Source organism: Rhamphochromis sp. 'chilingali', assembly GCF_963969265.1.
Source record: "Rhamphochromis sp. 'chilingali' genome assembly, chromosome: 6".
NCBI lineage: Eukaryota > Metazoa > Chordata > Actinopteri > Cichliformes > Cichlidae > Rhamphochromis > Rhamphochromis sp. 'chilingali'.
This window is the reverse complement of record NC_137933.1, coordinates 20,986,455-21,002,204: the sequence shown is the minus strand read 5'-3', so window position 1 is coordinate 21,002,204 and position 15,750 is coordinate 20,986,455. Positions and strand designations below refer to the sequence as shown.

The window sequence follows — 15,750 nt, the reverse complement described above, 5'->3', positions numbered from 1 at the left end:
GGACGCCTTCCCAACCTCCACAAGTCCGTTGGCCCCAATTTTATGTGTTAAAACTTCTCTTAATTTCTCCTCTAATTCTCTCCTCGCTGCTGTCTTTTTCACAGCTGCTGATTCGTGCTGGGTGTGGTTCCCATTACCTATAATTTTGCTTCGGCCGCTGTGCTTGTGGGGGCAGTTGGTCCAGGTCCGCAGCTTCCTGTATTAACACACTAAGAGATTTATTTTAATTTCATTTTCATCACTTTTAAACCGATAAGCAGGCAACACGCCTACCTTGACAGCGTAAACTGTACGCCAGTCTCCCAACACATTCCTCTCTCTACTCCTCCATAATTCTCCACTGCACACCTCTTACTATCTCTCCTTTTTATTTTTATTACACCACAGAGTAATACACCCAATTATGCCCGTCTATCTCCATGTGGCTCCAAATTCCCTCTTTATTTTAATTTCACACTCGTCAGGGGACAGGCACACAACAATTTCAACCACTGAAACGAGGAATTCAACCTTTTTATATTTCTTTACTAATCTAGACTCAACGTTTGTTCGCAAAATGTGTCTTGTTCTAGTCCGGAAATAAATGTGAACCCGTGATTACACGGCCGTTCCAGTGTTATTTCCGTGGCTATGCGGGGGCCCTCACCTCCCCAAGTCACCACCTCAGCACCCGGACGACGCCGGTCCTGGCCACGCGTCCACGGACAGGAGGGTCGCTACTCCATAGGCAAATGTTCCACAGGTACACTAGGCATCAACCTTTGATCCTAAAATGTGTATTTGCTCTAATGTCCTCCTAATCAAACACATCAACCGTCACTGTCACTGTGTTCACGCTTCACACTCCACACAAAAAACACACTCAGAGCGCGCCTCACTCACACTCTCACTCAGTGCGCGCTTTACCCACAAGACAGCACCCAGAGCGCGCCTCGCAGCTTCACACACACTCTCTCACCCAGAGCGCGCTTTCACACTCACCCACAACACTTTTCCTCAGCGGGAATTTTACACAGAAACCTCTGAGCTCAACTATTAGATCTTCTTAAAGCACACTGCACCATAGACCAAAATACCCCTTTCTCTGCGCTTATGACCGCCACCACGGGGCAAAGTCGCATCATAAAAGTGATGCTTGCATCCCCGAAGTTATACCTGACATCATAAACCAGGTGTTGCTATGTACTAAATTTTTACTTTGTATTATGACCGCAGCCCTTTATACTCGACTGACGCCACAAACCACCGTCAAAACCTCTATCAAATGTACTAAAACTAGCACCAACCACTACTGCACTTCACGGCCGCACCACCGGAACACGCCGTATCATAAACCAAACCTACGGACGTGTTTCGCTCTCGCGTTGCCAGCGTTCAACTGCACCGTGAAGCCAGCATCTGCTTTTCCTTAAATCAACTTCTATTTCATAGCCGGCAAAAGCCAGGACGTCACTGACACCATAAACAAAATAAACAAACCTCGACTTCAATGTACTGGACTAATGGCCGCGTCTTCAGAATAAATTCTAATGTATTATTGCTACAGAAGCCAGTATTAGACAAAATTAAATGTGGAAGGTAAAGTGGCTGCAACTAGTCCAACGTAGTATGTTATTAGTATCTCGGTAGAAGCAGTTTATTTAACACACTGGAATTCAGCCTCAACTTATGTTGTTAGTATCTTGCGCCAAAAACCAGACACCGACAAATTTACTGTGAAAATACATGTGACTCAGCGAACAGATTAATTTGGAAAGCCCAATATGCACATTTGGTATTTATAATACAACAGGCTGTGCTTACCTTTTTATTTTTGGACCGGTCCTCTGTTCACCTCGCCTCACGATCTCACCAAAGGTCAAATCTGCACCTCCTCAGCACACCAAAGATCCGGGTCACACGGCACCAAGTTGTTGAAATCTCCCAATTCTTTGAATCTTTGGGCTGAAGGAAGGACAATACTCGGTGTATAAATGCTCAATCAACAATCATTTATTTCCATACAATTCAACAGTCAGAGCATTACAACGTCCGGACGGGAGAGATGCTACCAGAGGGTCAGGCACATGTCTCAAAATGGTGACGGGTTGCTCAGCTTTTTATAGTCTCTAGTGGCCCCCAGCTAGTCGTAAAAGCCAAAACATCACATTTTTTCTCTGTTACAGCGCCTAAGTTATGACCTCGGCAGTTGTTTCTCTGCTTTCTGTAAGGTGGGGGTGTGGAATGTGGTCTATCTATCTCCCCTGTCTTTAGACACAGAGTCTCCTGCTTACAACCTTCTCTTCATGATTCAACACTTAAGCATGTCAAGAAAACAGTGTAACACATTCCCAGCAGATCAAGGATACAGAGTGATGCACATTTATCTAATGAACTAATATGTGAATATGTTCTGTTAACTCAAAAGTATAATGAGAACTAAACTACATACAGCTCACACACTCTATATTAAAGGGTATAATGTGATCTACAGCAGTATTCTAATTCAACTACTTTGATTACATATATAAGGTAACATATAATAACAGAATAATCTAATAGTTTGCAAGTTGTATTAATTTTATTATTTCATCTTGTCTAATGATGCTTTGATGCCTTCACCATATGCCTTCCAACCATCCATTCATCCATTTTCTACCACAAATCTAGTGACTCATCAAGCAGAGAAGCCCAGACTTCCCTTTCCCCAACCACTTCCTCCACCTGATTTAACTGCTTTTAACAATAAAAACTGTTTAGAAAATAACTACAAAGAATACACGGACATATAAGTATGTGGCAAAATGTGGATGGATGGAAAATACAAAACTAAATTCACAGACGCAGCCTTGACACAACCAAAAACCTAAACTAACATGCATATGTTTTAAAAAGAAACAGACAAAGAGATCGCAATAGACTGCAATAGATCTTTTTTACATTTATTAAGAAATCCCATATAGGTTTTTTCCAGTAAAGTGTAACACACAAACTAATGCAGCAGTAGCACCACCAGCGTGTACCAGTAGACACATATATATGTGCATTTGTGCTCATGTGCATGACTTTCTCTCGCGCAAAATCACGTCCTGAGGCATCAGTGACAAAAACAGCAGCAGCAACAACATCATAAACAATCATTTTTGTCCAAATTTTCCTGACAACTCTGGATTTGCATTCTGAATTCAAGACGACATAACCAGAAGAAACTAGAAAGAAGCAAACATTAACACATCTAAAAATGAATAAATAACTTTAATAGTAATAAATTGCTGCACATACATTGATAAAGGTAAGGCAGCAGAGTTTATTGGAATGAACAGAGATTTTTCATGATGAGCAAAAAACCCCTCGGATGTTTTGGTTTACATGAAGCTTGCTCTTTTTTTCCACAGCTGTGAATACCTGCGATTTCACAACTGGTGCCTGGTGTGTTTGGCTGAACTTTCCTTTCTGTAAACATGGACCAAAACTTTCCATTATTGAGTAATCCTATGATCGTACAGAACAGAATATAAGACCAGTGCGTCCCTCAGTAGTAAGTTATTCAGTGAGCTCTAAAGATTTGTCTAAACTGTGTAAAAAAAAAAAAAAAGCAGTTTAGATTTAAATTTTGTGACTTCTGCAGCCATGAAGTTGCTTGTGGCTGGGATTTTTCTCATTCTAATTGTGGAAACCAATGCCCAGTGGTATAATTTCCCAATTGAAGCAGCTAAAGGTTAGAAATATGGCATTTTAAATACCTAACAACAATCTGTCATATTTCTCAGATTTTGATATTTTAATTGCGAATGTTGTCATTATTTATTATCAGTACTGTTTTCTGTCATTCTGATCAGGGGCTGGTGATATGTGGCGAGCCTACAGCGACATGAGGGAGGCCAACTGGAAAGATTCAGACAAATACTTTCATGCCAGAGGAAACTTTGATGCTGCACAGAGAGGAGCAGGAGGCAGATGGGCTGCTGAGGTTATCAGGTTTGACAATCTACTTTACTGAAATTCATTTGTATTTTTGATTAACTAATCACTAATTTTTTAAGGCTGCTAATTCTGCTTCTCTCATTTTTTCAGTTTCTGATGTTGTTCTGAAACGTACTTACTGAAGATAGGTGGATTCACTGTCTATTTCCATTTTAGTAACACCAGAGAGAGGGTGCAGGAGAGACTGGGTCATGGCGCTGAGGACTCCGAAGCTGATCAGGCGGCAAACCGTTGGGGGCGAGACGGAAATGATCCCAACCATTTCAGGCCCGAGGGTCTTCCCAACAAGTACTGAGCGCAAAGCTCATTGACTTACAGGAGAATAAAACTGCATGAAGACGCTTCTAGTGTTGGAGTTAGTGAAAACATGGTGTTTTAAATAGCCCAAATTTGTTGTTGCTCAGATACCTGAGCTCCATCAACTGATCACGTCTCCCCTGTAAAAGATGTGCCGGGACCTGAGGTGGGGTGGTGTGTGTGGTACAAGCGGGGAAGCAGGAAAGTTGCCCATTGAAAAAACACTGAACAAATAAAAAACGTGTAAAACTGCAAAAGCTGTTGGTGTCAGGTCCATCATTTCCACAGAAACATTTTTTAAAACCAAATACTGTCAGTTGTCCTTCTGCTACAGTGACCCCGGGGCACTTCCAGTAATCTCTCCAGTGTCTCCTGAGCCTACCCCAGGGCCTCTTCTCAGTAGGACATGGCCAGAACATCTCACGTTGCCATGCTTTGGGGAAAGCTCATTTCCACTGCTTGTTTACACAGCGTTGTTCTTTCAGTCATTACCCAGAGCTCATGACCATACGTGAGGGTAGGAATGTCAACTGGCAGCTTCGCTTTTATGCTCAGGTCTCTCTTCACCACACTGGACCAGTACAGTGCCCATATTCCTGCAGATACCGCACCAATTCATCTTTCAATCTCCCCTCTCCCTTACTCATGAACAAGATGCCAGCATACTTTGGACAAGAAATTTTTCATGTTGTTGCTGTGTGGGCTTTGGTCCTCCGTCTCTTATTTTCAGCCTCTTTACCACCAGCAACCATCCTAAAGTATATTGTCAAATTGATTATTTAGCACAAATTTGACCAAAGTAATCAAAATGGTTAAAATATATTCATTAATGATAGTGCTAAGAAGTCCCATTTTTCCAGTGTATGACACACAAAGCATCAGTGTTCTTAAACATATTCCAGTCTGCTTCTCTGTGTCAGATTTCAGCCTCCCCCATCTCTGGCAGCGCTTTTAGTTGTTGACTCAGTTGTGATGCACAGGTGCAGCCACTGGGTGACAGTGCTGTCTTCTGTCTGAAACCTGAGGCTGTGGTGTTTGTAGAGAAAATTGTCCTTGTCACTTAACTACTGCTACTATAATTGATGTGAAAACACATCAATATTTTTTTTCTACACACAATAAAGTTCAAGATGGATCAGCTGTGGTCTACACAGTTAGTTAGCGAGTCAGTTAAAAATACATTTTTATGTCAATTTTACAATCTGCTTCCTGATTTATTTCTGATTCTGACTTTAAAGACTCTCCAAAATTTGCAATCATCTTTTAGAATTATTTATTGTACTTATATTCAGTGTGGAGCAAGCTATCAGCTCAGCTTATCAACAGGCATATTAATGTGGTAATGACGTTATGCAGGCACAGGGCTGTAAGGCTGCAAAATTAATAATAGAAAATGAACATCATTTCTGAAGCAACAGGAGGTACTTGGCCCTTTTTAATATGTTTTTGTTCTCAGTTTAAGCTTTTCAAATGACATGCAGTGGTTTACTGATCAGTGTCAACATTTCTTATGCTGTCTTTTAACCATTATAAAAAAAATAAAGGATTTAGACATTTTGCAAAGTATTGCATTCTGTTTTTACGTATCTCACACAGTGAACCAACTTTTACATACAGGGTTGTATTATTTTTCAACAATATTTTTGCATATGGTCTTTCTGTATACACTAACAAACCATTCATGTTCCTGTGCCATTAAAAGAGTTCAAAAATGAATCACCTTTCGGTAGTAACATTGTTTAGAGGTTTTATCTATAGCACCTTCTGGAAACAGAGCTTTGAGTTATTATCGAGTTATTATCAGAAAAGAGAGAAAAAAATAAGCAGTACAGTGTAATATGCTGTATCTTCAATGCACTGCTTTAACTCACAGACCCCTGAGATGCTTGTGTAACCCTACAGTAGTGGGTTAAGCGTTTTCTGTTTGGTTCCCTGATTATTATTATTTTGATTTTCGATTCCTGTTTTGATTTTTTTTTGTTATCTTCAATCTTAAACTTCATGTACTTGTTGCATTTAAGTTTTAGTCACTATTTAGTATTAAGGCTTTATGGACTGGTGTCAGCAGAACTACCTACAGATCAACACTAAAACCAATCCAAACCAGTAAAACCAAGGAGCTGGTGGTAGACTTCTGCAGGCACAAACATCCTCCACTGCAGCCACTAAACATCCAAGGTATTGATATTGAGGCTGTGGATAGCTACAGGTACCTTGGTGTTCACCTGAACAATAAACTGTACTGGTCTCACAACTCAAATGCTCTCTACAGGAAAAGGCAGAGCATGCTGTACCCGCTGCAGATGCTCAGGTCTTTTGGAGTGAAGGGCCCACTTCTGAAGACCTTCTATGACTCTGTGGTGGCCTCAGCCATCTTTTACAGTGCGGTCTGCTGGGGCGGCAGCATCTTGGTCTTTTCTTGTCTTGCACTTCTTGTGAAGTGTTAATAACCATGTCTGTATTAGTCTCCTTTGTGTATTTCTTAAGACGTTTAGTTTTAAGTGGTGGCTCTTCCCACTTTTACTTCTTGATTGGTGAATGGATTGCTTTTACCTTTGTTAATCTTATTTAGCTATGGCTTGTTCCCCACCCATCTCCAGTTCCTGCTATTTTTGCTTAGTCCACCAGTGAGTTATCCGTGTACGTTATTGGTTTAGCTTCCCTGTGCAGGTTTCGAATTCGTGTTTTTGGAATTTTTCCTTGGATTATGTTACATTTTGGATTTGCTAAAGAGCCAATAAAGAGCTCATCTTTTGTTCAGATCCTCTGCTCAACACTCCACACACCTACACTGTGAAACAGTCTCTTATTTGGTTTAATTTCATCATTATTCAACTGTTGTTGTTGTTCTTTTCTTTTTCTGTACCTTAAGCGTCAAACCTGTCTCTGTTATCGTCTCCTCTTCACATCCATCTTGTTTCTGCGCTCTCTGGTTTCTTTTTATTCTAATTCTTTGCATTTCTTTAGCTGCTGTTTTTGTTTTTGAATTTTTGTTAGTCATAGGATTTTCCCACCACATTAAGTTTTGCATAAGTTCATTTTTAATTGCCAACCTGAGAGTCTGCATTTGGCCTGCATATTGGGTCCTTTGCTAACTTGATCACTAATAGTGCCATTAAGTTATTGAAATTTTGTGTTAAAGTGACCCCTATCCAAAGTCTAACAAGGCAATCTCAATATGTAAGTTTTATTTATTTAGTTTTTGTAAATTGTTCTCAAGGCTTGTTCTCCCAGGTCTCGGCAAAACAAACATGTGGACTGCTTAAAAATGATTGGACCATCACCCAATGTAATGTTTATGCCACAAACATCATAAATTAACAGTATTGGTGACTGGTTTTATGGTTCCAGTGTGCACCGGCTCTTTAATTGAAATCCTGGTATATATAAATATACAAATGGCTGAGAGAGGAGCTGGGGAGAAGATGCGAAGTGGTCCCTGTGGGCACTCAGGGCAGTGGCACCCAAACTGGGCAACAGGCTCCAGCAGATCCCAGGAATGACATCCAAGATCTCTGTCCAGAAGAGCACAGGCCTATGAGCAGCAAAGAGACTGTGTAGGACCTTCAAGCTCCCGGGCCTCTGTTAGAGAATCTGAGCTTCACGGATAAAGTCCACCCGCAGGGGTGAGAGGGAAGTTAAAAATAAATATGATATATACATGCATATAGGAATTTGTGTGATAGATTTTTTTCAGTGTAAGATATGTCACTATGACATGTCATGTCATATCATGTCATGTCATAGTGACATGATTGGAGGAATTACAGTTATTTCTCTGCCAGGAATCAGTAGGCTTCTACTGCCATCTGCTGCTTTGAACCTTTAGCACTGCTCAAAACAGAGCAGTGTTTTTGTCAGCATCAAAGCCTGTCATAAAACAAAGCAAAATAAATAAATAAATAATAGTTTGGTTTTTTGATCAAATAAACTGTAGATTGATTTTCTGTTTTAAATACAACATATCCTGTTGACCCTTATGGATTCAATGCAGATTTGAACAGCATTAAAAAGAACAGAAAGTAGTGCCAGGTTAAATATCCCCACCACAACCCCAACCTGCAGCTGCACACTCAGGACACCGGTGGGCTTGGCTGAACTTTCATCTCTCTGACCCTGCTTGTTTCTGAACAGAATAAAAATAGTAGTGTTCCTGTAAACAAGTTATTCAGTGAACTTTAAAGATGAACTCTAAATTCTGCAGCTTGGAAAGTAAGATTTTCACTGTCTATTTAAGATGATAACAAATTCAGATGAACAACAACACGTGACATATTACCCCCTGTCATTATTTGTGGCGGTATTTTGATCCTCTCTTCTTTCTTCTACAAAGATGCTTCAGGTCACTGAAGTGAGCATTCCTTTATATTCCTTTGAGGTCTGCTACAGCATTTTTGGCAGGTTGCCTCTGAATTGTGCATTACATTACCTTCATTCTGACTTATAACTGTATGCTTCTCCTTTTTTTAGATTATGAACTATTATGAGTAACAAATATATTTTTCTTTTAGTCTTCTATAACTATGAAGAGTTATAGCTAAACTAACATAAAAACTAAAACTAGATGTGCAAAAATATCCAGTTAAAATAAAAATAAAACATAGACTTTTGAGGAAAAACAGAAGCTACTTGAAACTATTTTCTGAACTGGGAAAATCAAACTAACATAAAGACAGAGATGAAATATCCTTAGTTTTGTTGAAATCTCCCAATTCTTTGAATCTTTGGGCTGAAGGAAGGACAATACTCGGTGTATAAATGCTCAATCAACAATCATTTATTTCCATACAATTCAACAGTCAGAGCATTACAACGTCCGGACGGGAGAGATGCTACCAGAGGGTCAGGCACATGTCTCAAAATGGTGACGGGTTGCTCAGCTTTTTATAGTCTCTAGTGGCCCCCAGCTAGTCGTAAAAGCCAAAACATCACATTTTTTCTCTGTTACAGCGCCTAAGTTATGACCTCGGCAGTTGTTTCTCTGCTTTCTGTAAGGTGGGGGTGTGGAATGTGGTCTATCTATCTCCCCTGTCTTTAGACACAGAGTCTCCTGCTTACAACCTTCTCTTCATGATTCAACACTTAAGCATGTCAAGAAAACAGTGTAACACATTCCCAGCAGATCAAGGATACAGAGTGATGCACATTTATCTAATGAACTAATATGTGAATATGTTCTGTTAACTCAAAAGTATAATGAGAACTAAACTACATACAGCTCACACACTCTATATTAAAGGGTATAATGTGATCTACAGCAGTATTCTAATTCAACTACTTTGATTACATATATAAGGTAACATATAATAACAGAATAATCTAATAATTCCCCCTTTTGATCTCTGAAAGAGATCACTTACAACATGCACTCCAGGGTCGCAAGGTCCAAGTTTTCTTGATCCTGAGGCCCTCTGTCCCCCTTTAACGGGTGGACCATATGTGGGATGACCTCTGTGTTCACGCAGTTCAGATGCAAGCAAAGTTAGATTTACAACCATAACAGCAGTTACAGATGACTCTCCCATCACTCCCCAGTTCTCCCACAGCTTTATTTTGGTGCTCCAGTTTTCCACTCCCATTTTAATGCCCCCTTATACCTTTCAAATGTACTTAGACTAGAACCTCTGTCTAAGGAGCTTTTAACCTTTATTTTTATTGCTGCAGCTACCAGTGTCTTCCAGTTTGGGTGATTCTCAGCTTCTTTCTTCGACCTCCGGGGTTAGACCACCCTTTAGTCATTGCACAGTTCTGGGGATTATTCTGCCCCGATTTCAAACAAGGATCTGTGTGTTTTGGGTTCACCGGCGTGTCCCCCTTTTTGCCAAGAGCCTCTCGAACCTCGTTGGTCTGGTGTTCCTGGTTTTCGCCAACCCCTTCATGGTTATTGCTGTGTTTGTGGGATCCATCTTCTCCAGGAGCCCAAACGTCATGACACTTGACCCCAGTTGCTGTCTCGGCAGTCCCTACATCTGTCCCTGCTGTGAAGGGTCCTCACATCTCCGGGTCCCCGTCTGGTGTCTGTTCCTTTCTCTGCAAGAGACAGAAAACCAAAACACCTCTCTCCCTAGCCTTGATAATCTAATATTGTTATCCATTGTTCTTCTAATGATTCAAATTTGGTTTAAAATATTATGTTCAGGACTTATTCTAATCATAATCTATGTGTGTGTAAAAGAAATCAAAAATTAGTGAACCCTTTCTAAGTCTAACACATTATAAGCTTAAGTTTTACCATAGCTAATTTATTAAACACAAAAATAAACTCATAGAAATTTTCATATCACCATTGTTTGATGTTCAAACTCAACTCCCCCTTTTTGACACACTCCCATGTGTCAATTCATTGGAGCTAGACAATTAAAAGAGAAGGTTGGTGACATCATATCTCAGAAAGTATCAGAAATTCTTCTCTCGAGTACCGTTGCTCCAGCCTTGTCATCCCTGAGGATCTTCGATCCCGAAAATGTCCCTTCTCCTCATGTAATAAAGTCTGTCATCCTTCCATGCCCTGGTAACTGGTCCATCCAGAGCTGTAACATTTTGAAATGTACATACAACAAGCCAAACCACACCTTGGTCACACCAACCCTTTTCTGCCCTGAAGATGTCCAACACCATCTTAGTCTGGACCAGGGTTGTAATAGTTTTGCAATTTTCATCAGTTTTAATCAGTTTTTTACCAATTGTTTGCTAGTTTAGTTTAGTTTTTATTTTCTGAAAATCCTTAGTTTCAATTTAGTTTTGTTTGTGTTTTGCAAAAATTAAGTGTAACAAAATCCCAGTTCCATCATATCAGTCATGCTCTTCTGGTTATCCTTGGGTGTTGAGACTAATAACTATTAACTCTTGCCGCACCGTGTGGTCCTAATTTTGGTTCAAGTGAATTGATAATCTTTTGAAGGCGATTGTTTCACACCTTTATTTAGATGTCCCAGTCCTGTTATCTCGGGATACATCACGCTGCCTTATCTGGGGTTAGCTGTTTTCTGGGGATGCGGGTTGAGTGGGTGAGCTCTTCAAGGAGGGGGAGTGTGCTCCCCCTGATGAGGTCTTCTAGGTAAGCTAGGTTAACCTTCTTGTGTGGGCTTTTCAAGTGCACTTTAAGGTTAGTGGGACTTTTAGTTTTATAAATGTCCCTCATGACCCCCTGATGACCCAGTATTTCATTTTTGCACACTGTAGTACACATTTTAGTTTTTGCTTGTAGCTCGCATACTCTACTTGCCACTCCTCTAAGTCCTGATGTTTCTTAGAGAGGGCAACAGTACCTTTAAAATTATATCACATGTGTGGGGGTGTGGCCTTGCCAATTGTTTTGCCCACCTTTTCAAAATGGCTGGCGTGCCCACAAGCACATTTCATGGAAAAAGAAAGGTAATCTTGATATTTACATTTAAAATGTTTTGTTAAACTCAGATTTTTATTTTATTCTTTTTGCAAGTACCCCTCCTCGGTGGCGAGAAACTGTTGGTGTGGTCAAGTGGGTGCTCTAGAAACAAACGCTCAGGACAGAACAGTTATCAGTCATGTACTTCCTACAAATTTTGCATATGTTTTATTCCATATTGATCCTCTGAGTGTAATGGTACATTTTAATTTGAATTTATCCAAACTAAACACAATATTTTCTTTATTTACTTTGCTCTTGTTCTTTTGCAGTACCACATCCTATCAAATGTCCCTGTCGATTATATTCTACATTTAATAACTTACTATTTCAAGTGAGAACCTAAATCATGTGGACCAATGTTTATTATTGCATATCTCTATTCTGAATGTGGCCAGTCATTCATAGGTATTGTTCAATTTTGGCGATTTTCCTCTATAAAATTTAATTGACTTTTTACAGTGGCCTGCTGTGGTTAATAGTAACATATTCCAGTCATGAGTGGTATCAAAAGTCTTCTCCACTGTAGCATTTGGCATTCCCAATAATATAACATGATACCTTAATCAAAACACAGTTAATATAGCACAGTTTTCTTGATGCAAACATCAGTAACTCAAAATCAGCAACCACAGTGTTAAGTCTGCAGTTCATACTTATGTGAAGCTAGAGTCTCCTCCTCCAGTCTCTCTTATCCTCCTGCTCCTGAAAAAACAAAACAAAACAAAGCGAAGCATCCACCCTTCTCTTGTCGGCTGGGTGAATTGTTTATGAATTGTTTATTGGCATTTACTAATCCTAAAGTGGGTGCAGTCATTGTCTCAGTATCAAGTCAGTCAAAACTTTTAGTCGTCAGTCCATCACAGTCCATTCGCATGCATACCTCCATACACATTCATACCAGATGTTGCTGATAATGGAGTCTCCCGCGCAACCTATTCGAGCCTCCATCACCAGCAAGATGACGTCATCATTTTAAAGGAAAACAATTCCTTGTTGTTTTTTGGGCCGGATTGACTGCTCACTGATAAAATCAAGCTAGCGCTAAACAAAACCAAACAATCAACCAGAAATTCACAGGAACATTTTGCTTCCTGCCGGGACAATATTGTGTGGGAATGAGAACCTCAGGTGCCGTAACACCTTTTGTTCCTCCTTGAATTAAAACTCAATCACAGAAAATGCCGTACTCCGACCTAAAACTTACACTATTAATTCATCATTTTCACTCTGTGCCACTGTTCCTCATCAGGGCTGTGTGAAGCACAGCAAAGAATTCAGTCAAGGCCTTGAGCCATAAACAGACATCACGCACAGACATTGTTTTCATAACCAAACTTTTTTAGACCTTATTCCTAAAATCTACATAAATGCCCTCTGGGTGACATATAACACATTCTAAGTAATCAATGGCTCCTCATAAAAATTATGCATTGGGATGTTTGTGTGCAGCATTTTGCATATCAGCATAAGCAAAGCATTCTTCATTGCATCAGCGTGTATGTGTGTGTGCGTGTGGATCACTCTTCATTGCACAAGCGTGTGCATGTGTATGTGTGTGCATCACTTCTCAGTGAATCAACATTCCCGTGTGTGTGTGTGTGTGTGTGTGTGTGTGTGTGTGTGTGTGTGTGTGTCATTTCTCACTCACTCAACGAGTGCACGTGTTCATGTGTGTATTTCACTTCATTCTGAATCTGTGTGTTTGGAGACGTGTGTGTGTGTGTGTGTGTGTGTGTGTGTGTGTGTGTGTGTGTGTGTGTGTGTGTACAGATAGACAGCCAGGTTCATAATGGATATGAGGAAGTTTTTTCAAAAAAAGGAGCCACATTCAGGTAAAAGTGTAAAATCAAGACTAATGTTGGATCAGTGTTTCAATGTTTATATCTTTTATTACATGTTCGTGTGGTTTGGTTATTTGCCTTTTGGTTGAAAATACACGAGAGGGGACTTTTTGTTAGTGATCTTAATAGAGTTTTTTTCATATTAATGTAATTTTTCATCTAATTGAATACAATCTATTTGTGTATGATTGTCAGTCGAAAGAGGGAACGTGAGGAGAAAGTACAAGGTCAGGAAGAACCAGGTAAGCAAACAGACAGGGAGCAGTGACAGGCACAACAGAAACTGTTAAACTGACAAAGAGGAAAAAAACCTGATTTTACTAGCTCTGTCAGCTGACGCAGTCTGGGAATTTTTCCCCCGTGTAGTGAAACGGGCCTTAGGTTTAGTGCTCTCCGTCTCGGCTGCATGAGATCACATTCCTGCAGGTCTGTTGACATTCTCAGGTCGTTGTTGTGGGTCCAGCTGTTGCAGCATTTGGTCAGTGTCACGTATGGGGGAGAGCAGGAGTCCAGTCAGCCTCGGCTTTCAGGGCCGGCAAAGCAGCCTGTAATTAAATATGTATAGAAAAAACAAAAACAAAACAAAACAAAAACAAACAAAAAACAAAAAACAAAAACAAACGAACAGGAAAATGTTGTTGTGTTGGCTGTGTTATTCAGAGGGGAGACAATGGGGCCAGGCCCTGTGTCAGCCTTCTCTCCCCCTTTTTTTGTTTTTTGTCTCCCGATATAATCAACTCCTAACCCACCAAGTTGACAGGACAACACCGGTATATGTTAAAATTCTTAAGATCATGTTTAAAAGCCCAAAAAGGAACTTTCTTTCATTCAGTAATCACTTTTATTAATCAATCAACAGAAAACATGTCACAATTTGAATCTTTTAACCACTAAATTTGTTGTGTCTTGCCTGGTTGGTTAGACCAGTGTTCCTTTTTTTTTTTTTTTTAGTTAAATTGTTGTCCTGCAACCCAGAGGGTTTCTTTGTCAGTAATGTATAGACTTCATCATTTAAGTATGTTAATTTTTCTTTAACCTTGCTGGAAAATCTTCACGTGTTCATGAGTGTAAGCTGTTTCTTCATTGCGTGTATGTGCATTTGTATAAAAGCAGGTTAATTTTATCTTTTCTCAAACTAGGCGTTACCTTAAAAGGAGCCTTTCTCTCAGATTTCTCTGCTTGTGTGTGTTTTTGTTTCACCTTTTTGTTGTGATGCTCCGGACGCCTTCCCAACCTCCACAAGTCCGTTGGCCCCAATTTTATGTGTTAAAACTTCTCTTAATTTCTCCTCTAATTCTCTCCTCGCTGCTGTCTTTTTCACAGCTGCTGATTCGTGCTGGGTGTGGTTCCCATTACCTATAATTTTGCTTCGGCCGCTGTGCTTGTGGGGGCAGTTGGTCCAGGTCCGCAGCTTCCTGTATTAACACACTAAGAGATTTATTTTAATTTCATTTTCATCACTTTTAAACCGATAAGCAGGCAACACGCCTACCTTGACAGCGTAAACTGTACGCCAGTCTCCCAACACATTCCTCTCTCTACTCCTCCATAATTCTCCACTGCACACCTCTTACTATCTCTCCTTTTTATTTTTATTACACCACAGAGTAATACACCCAATTATGCCCGTCTATCTCCATGTGGCTCCAAATTCCCTCTTTATTTTAATTTCACACTCGTCAGGGGACAGGCACACAACAATTTCAACCACTGAAACGAGGAATTCAACCTTTTTATATTTCTTTACTAATCTAGACTCAACGTTTGTTCGCAAAATGTGTCTTGTTCTAGTCCGGAAATAAATGTGAACCCGTGATTACACGGCCGTTCCAGTGTTATTTCCGTGGCTATGCGGGGGCCCTCACCTCCCCAAGTCACCACCTCAGCACCCGGACGACGCCGGTCCTGGCCACGCGTCCACGGACAGGAGGGTCGCTACTCCATAGGCAAATGTTCCACAGGTACACTAGGCATCAACCTTTGATCCTAAAATGTGTATTTGCTCTAATGTCCTCCTAATCAAACACATCAACCGTCACTGTCACTGTGTTCACGCTTCACACTCCACACAAAAAACACACTCAGAGCGCGCCTCACTCACACTCTCACTCAGTGCGCGCTTTACCCACAAGACAGCACCCAGAGCGCGCCTCGCAGCTTCACACACACTCTCTCACCCAGAGCGCGCTTTCACACTCACCCACAACACTTTTCCTCAGCGGGAATTTTACACAGAAACCTCTGAGCTCAACTATTAGA

At 40.5% G+C, this 15,750-nt stretch overlaps 1 protein-coding gene across 1 annotated transcript; it reads left to right on the top strand.

Annotated features, from left to right (window-relative positions):
- Positions 1-3,037: 3,037 nt before the first annotated feature.
- Positions 3,038-4,744, top strand: LOC308398270 (serum amyloid A-5 protein-like). Its single transcript, XM_080884802.1, has 3 exons — positions 3,038-3,697; positions 3,819-3,957; positions 4,120-4,744. The coding sequence occupies exons 1-3, from the start codon at positions 3,610-3,612 to the stop codon at positions 4,256-4,258; spliced, it is 366 nt and encodes a 121-aa protein (XP_080740928.1). The 5' UTR covers positions 3,038-3,609; the 3' UTR covers positions 4,259-4,744.
- The last annotated feature ends 11,006 nt before the right edge of the window (positions 4,745-15,750 follow it).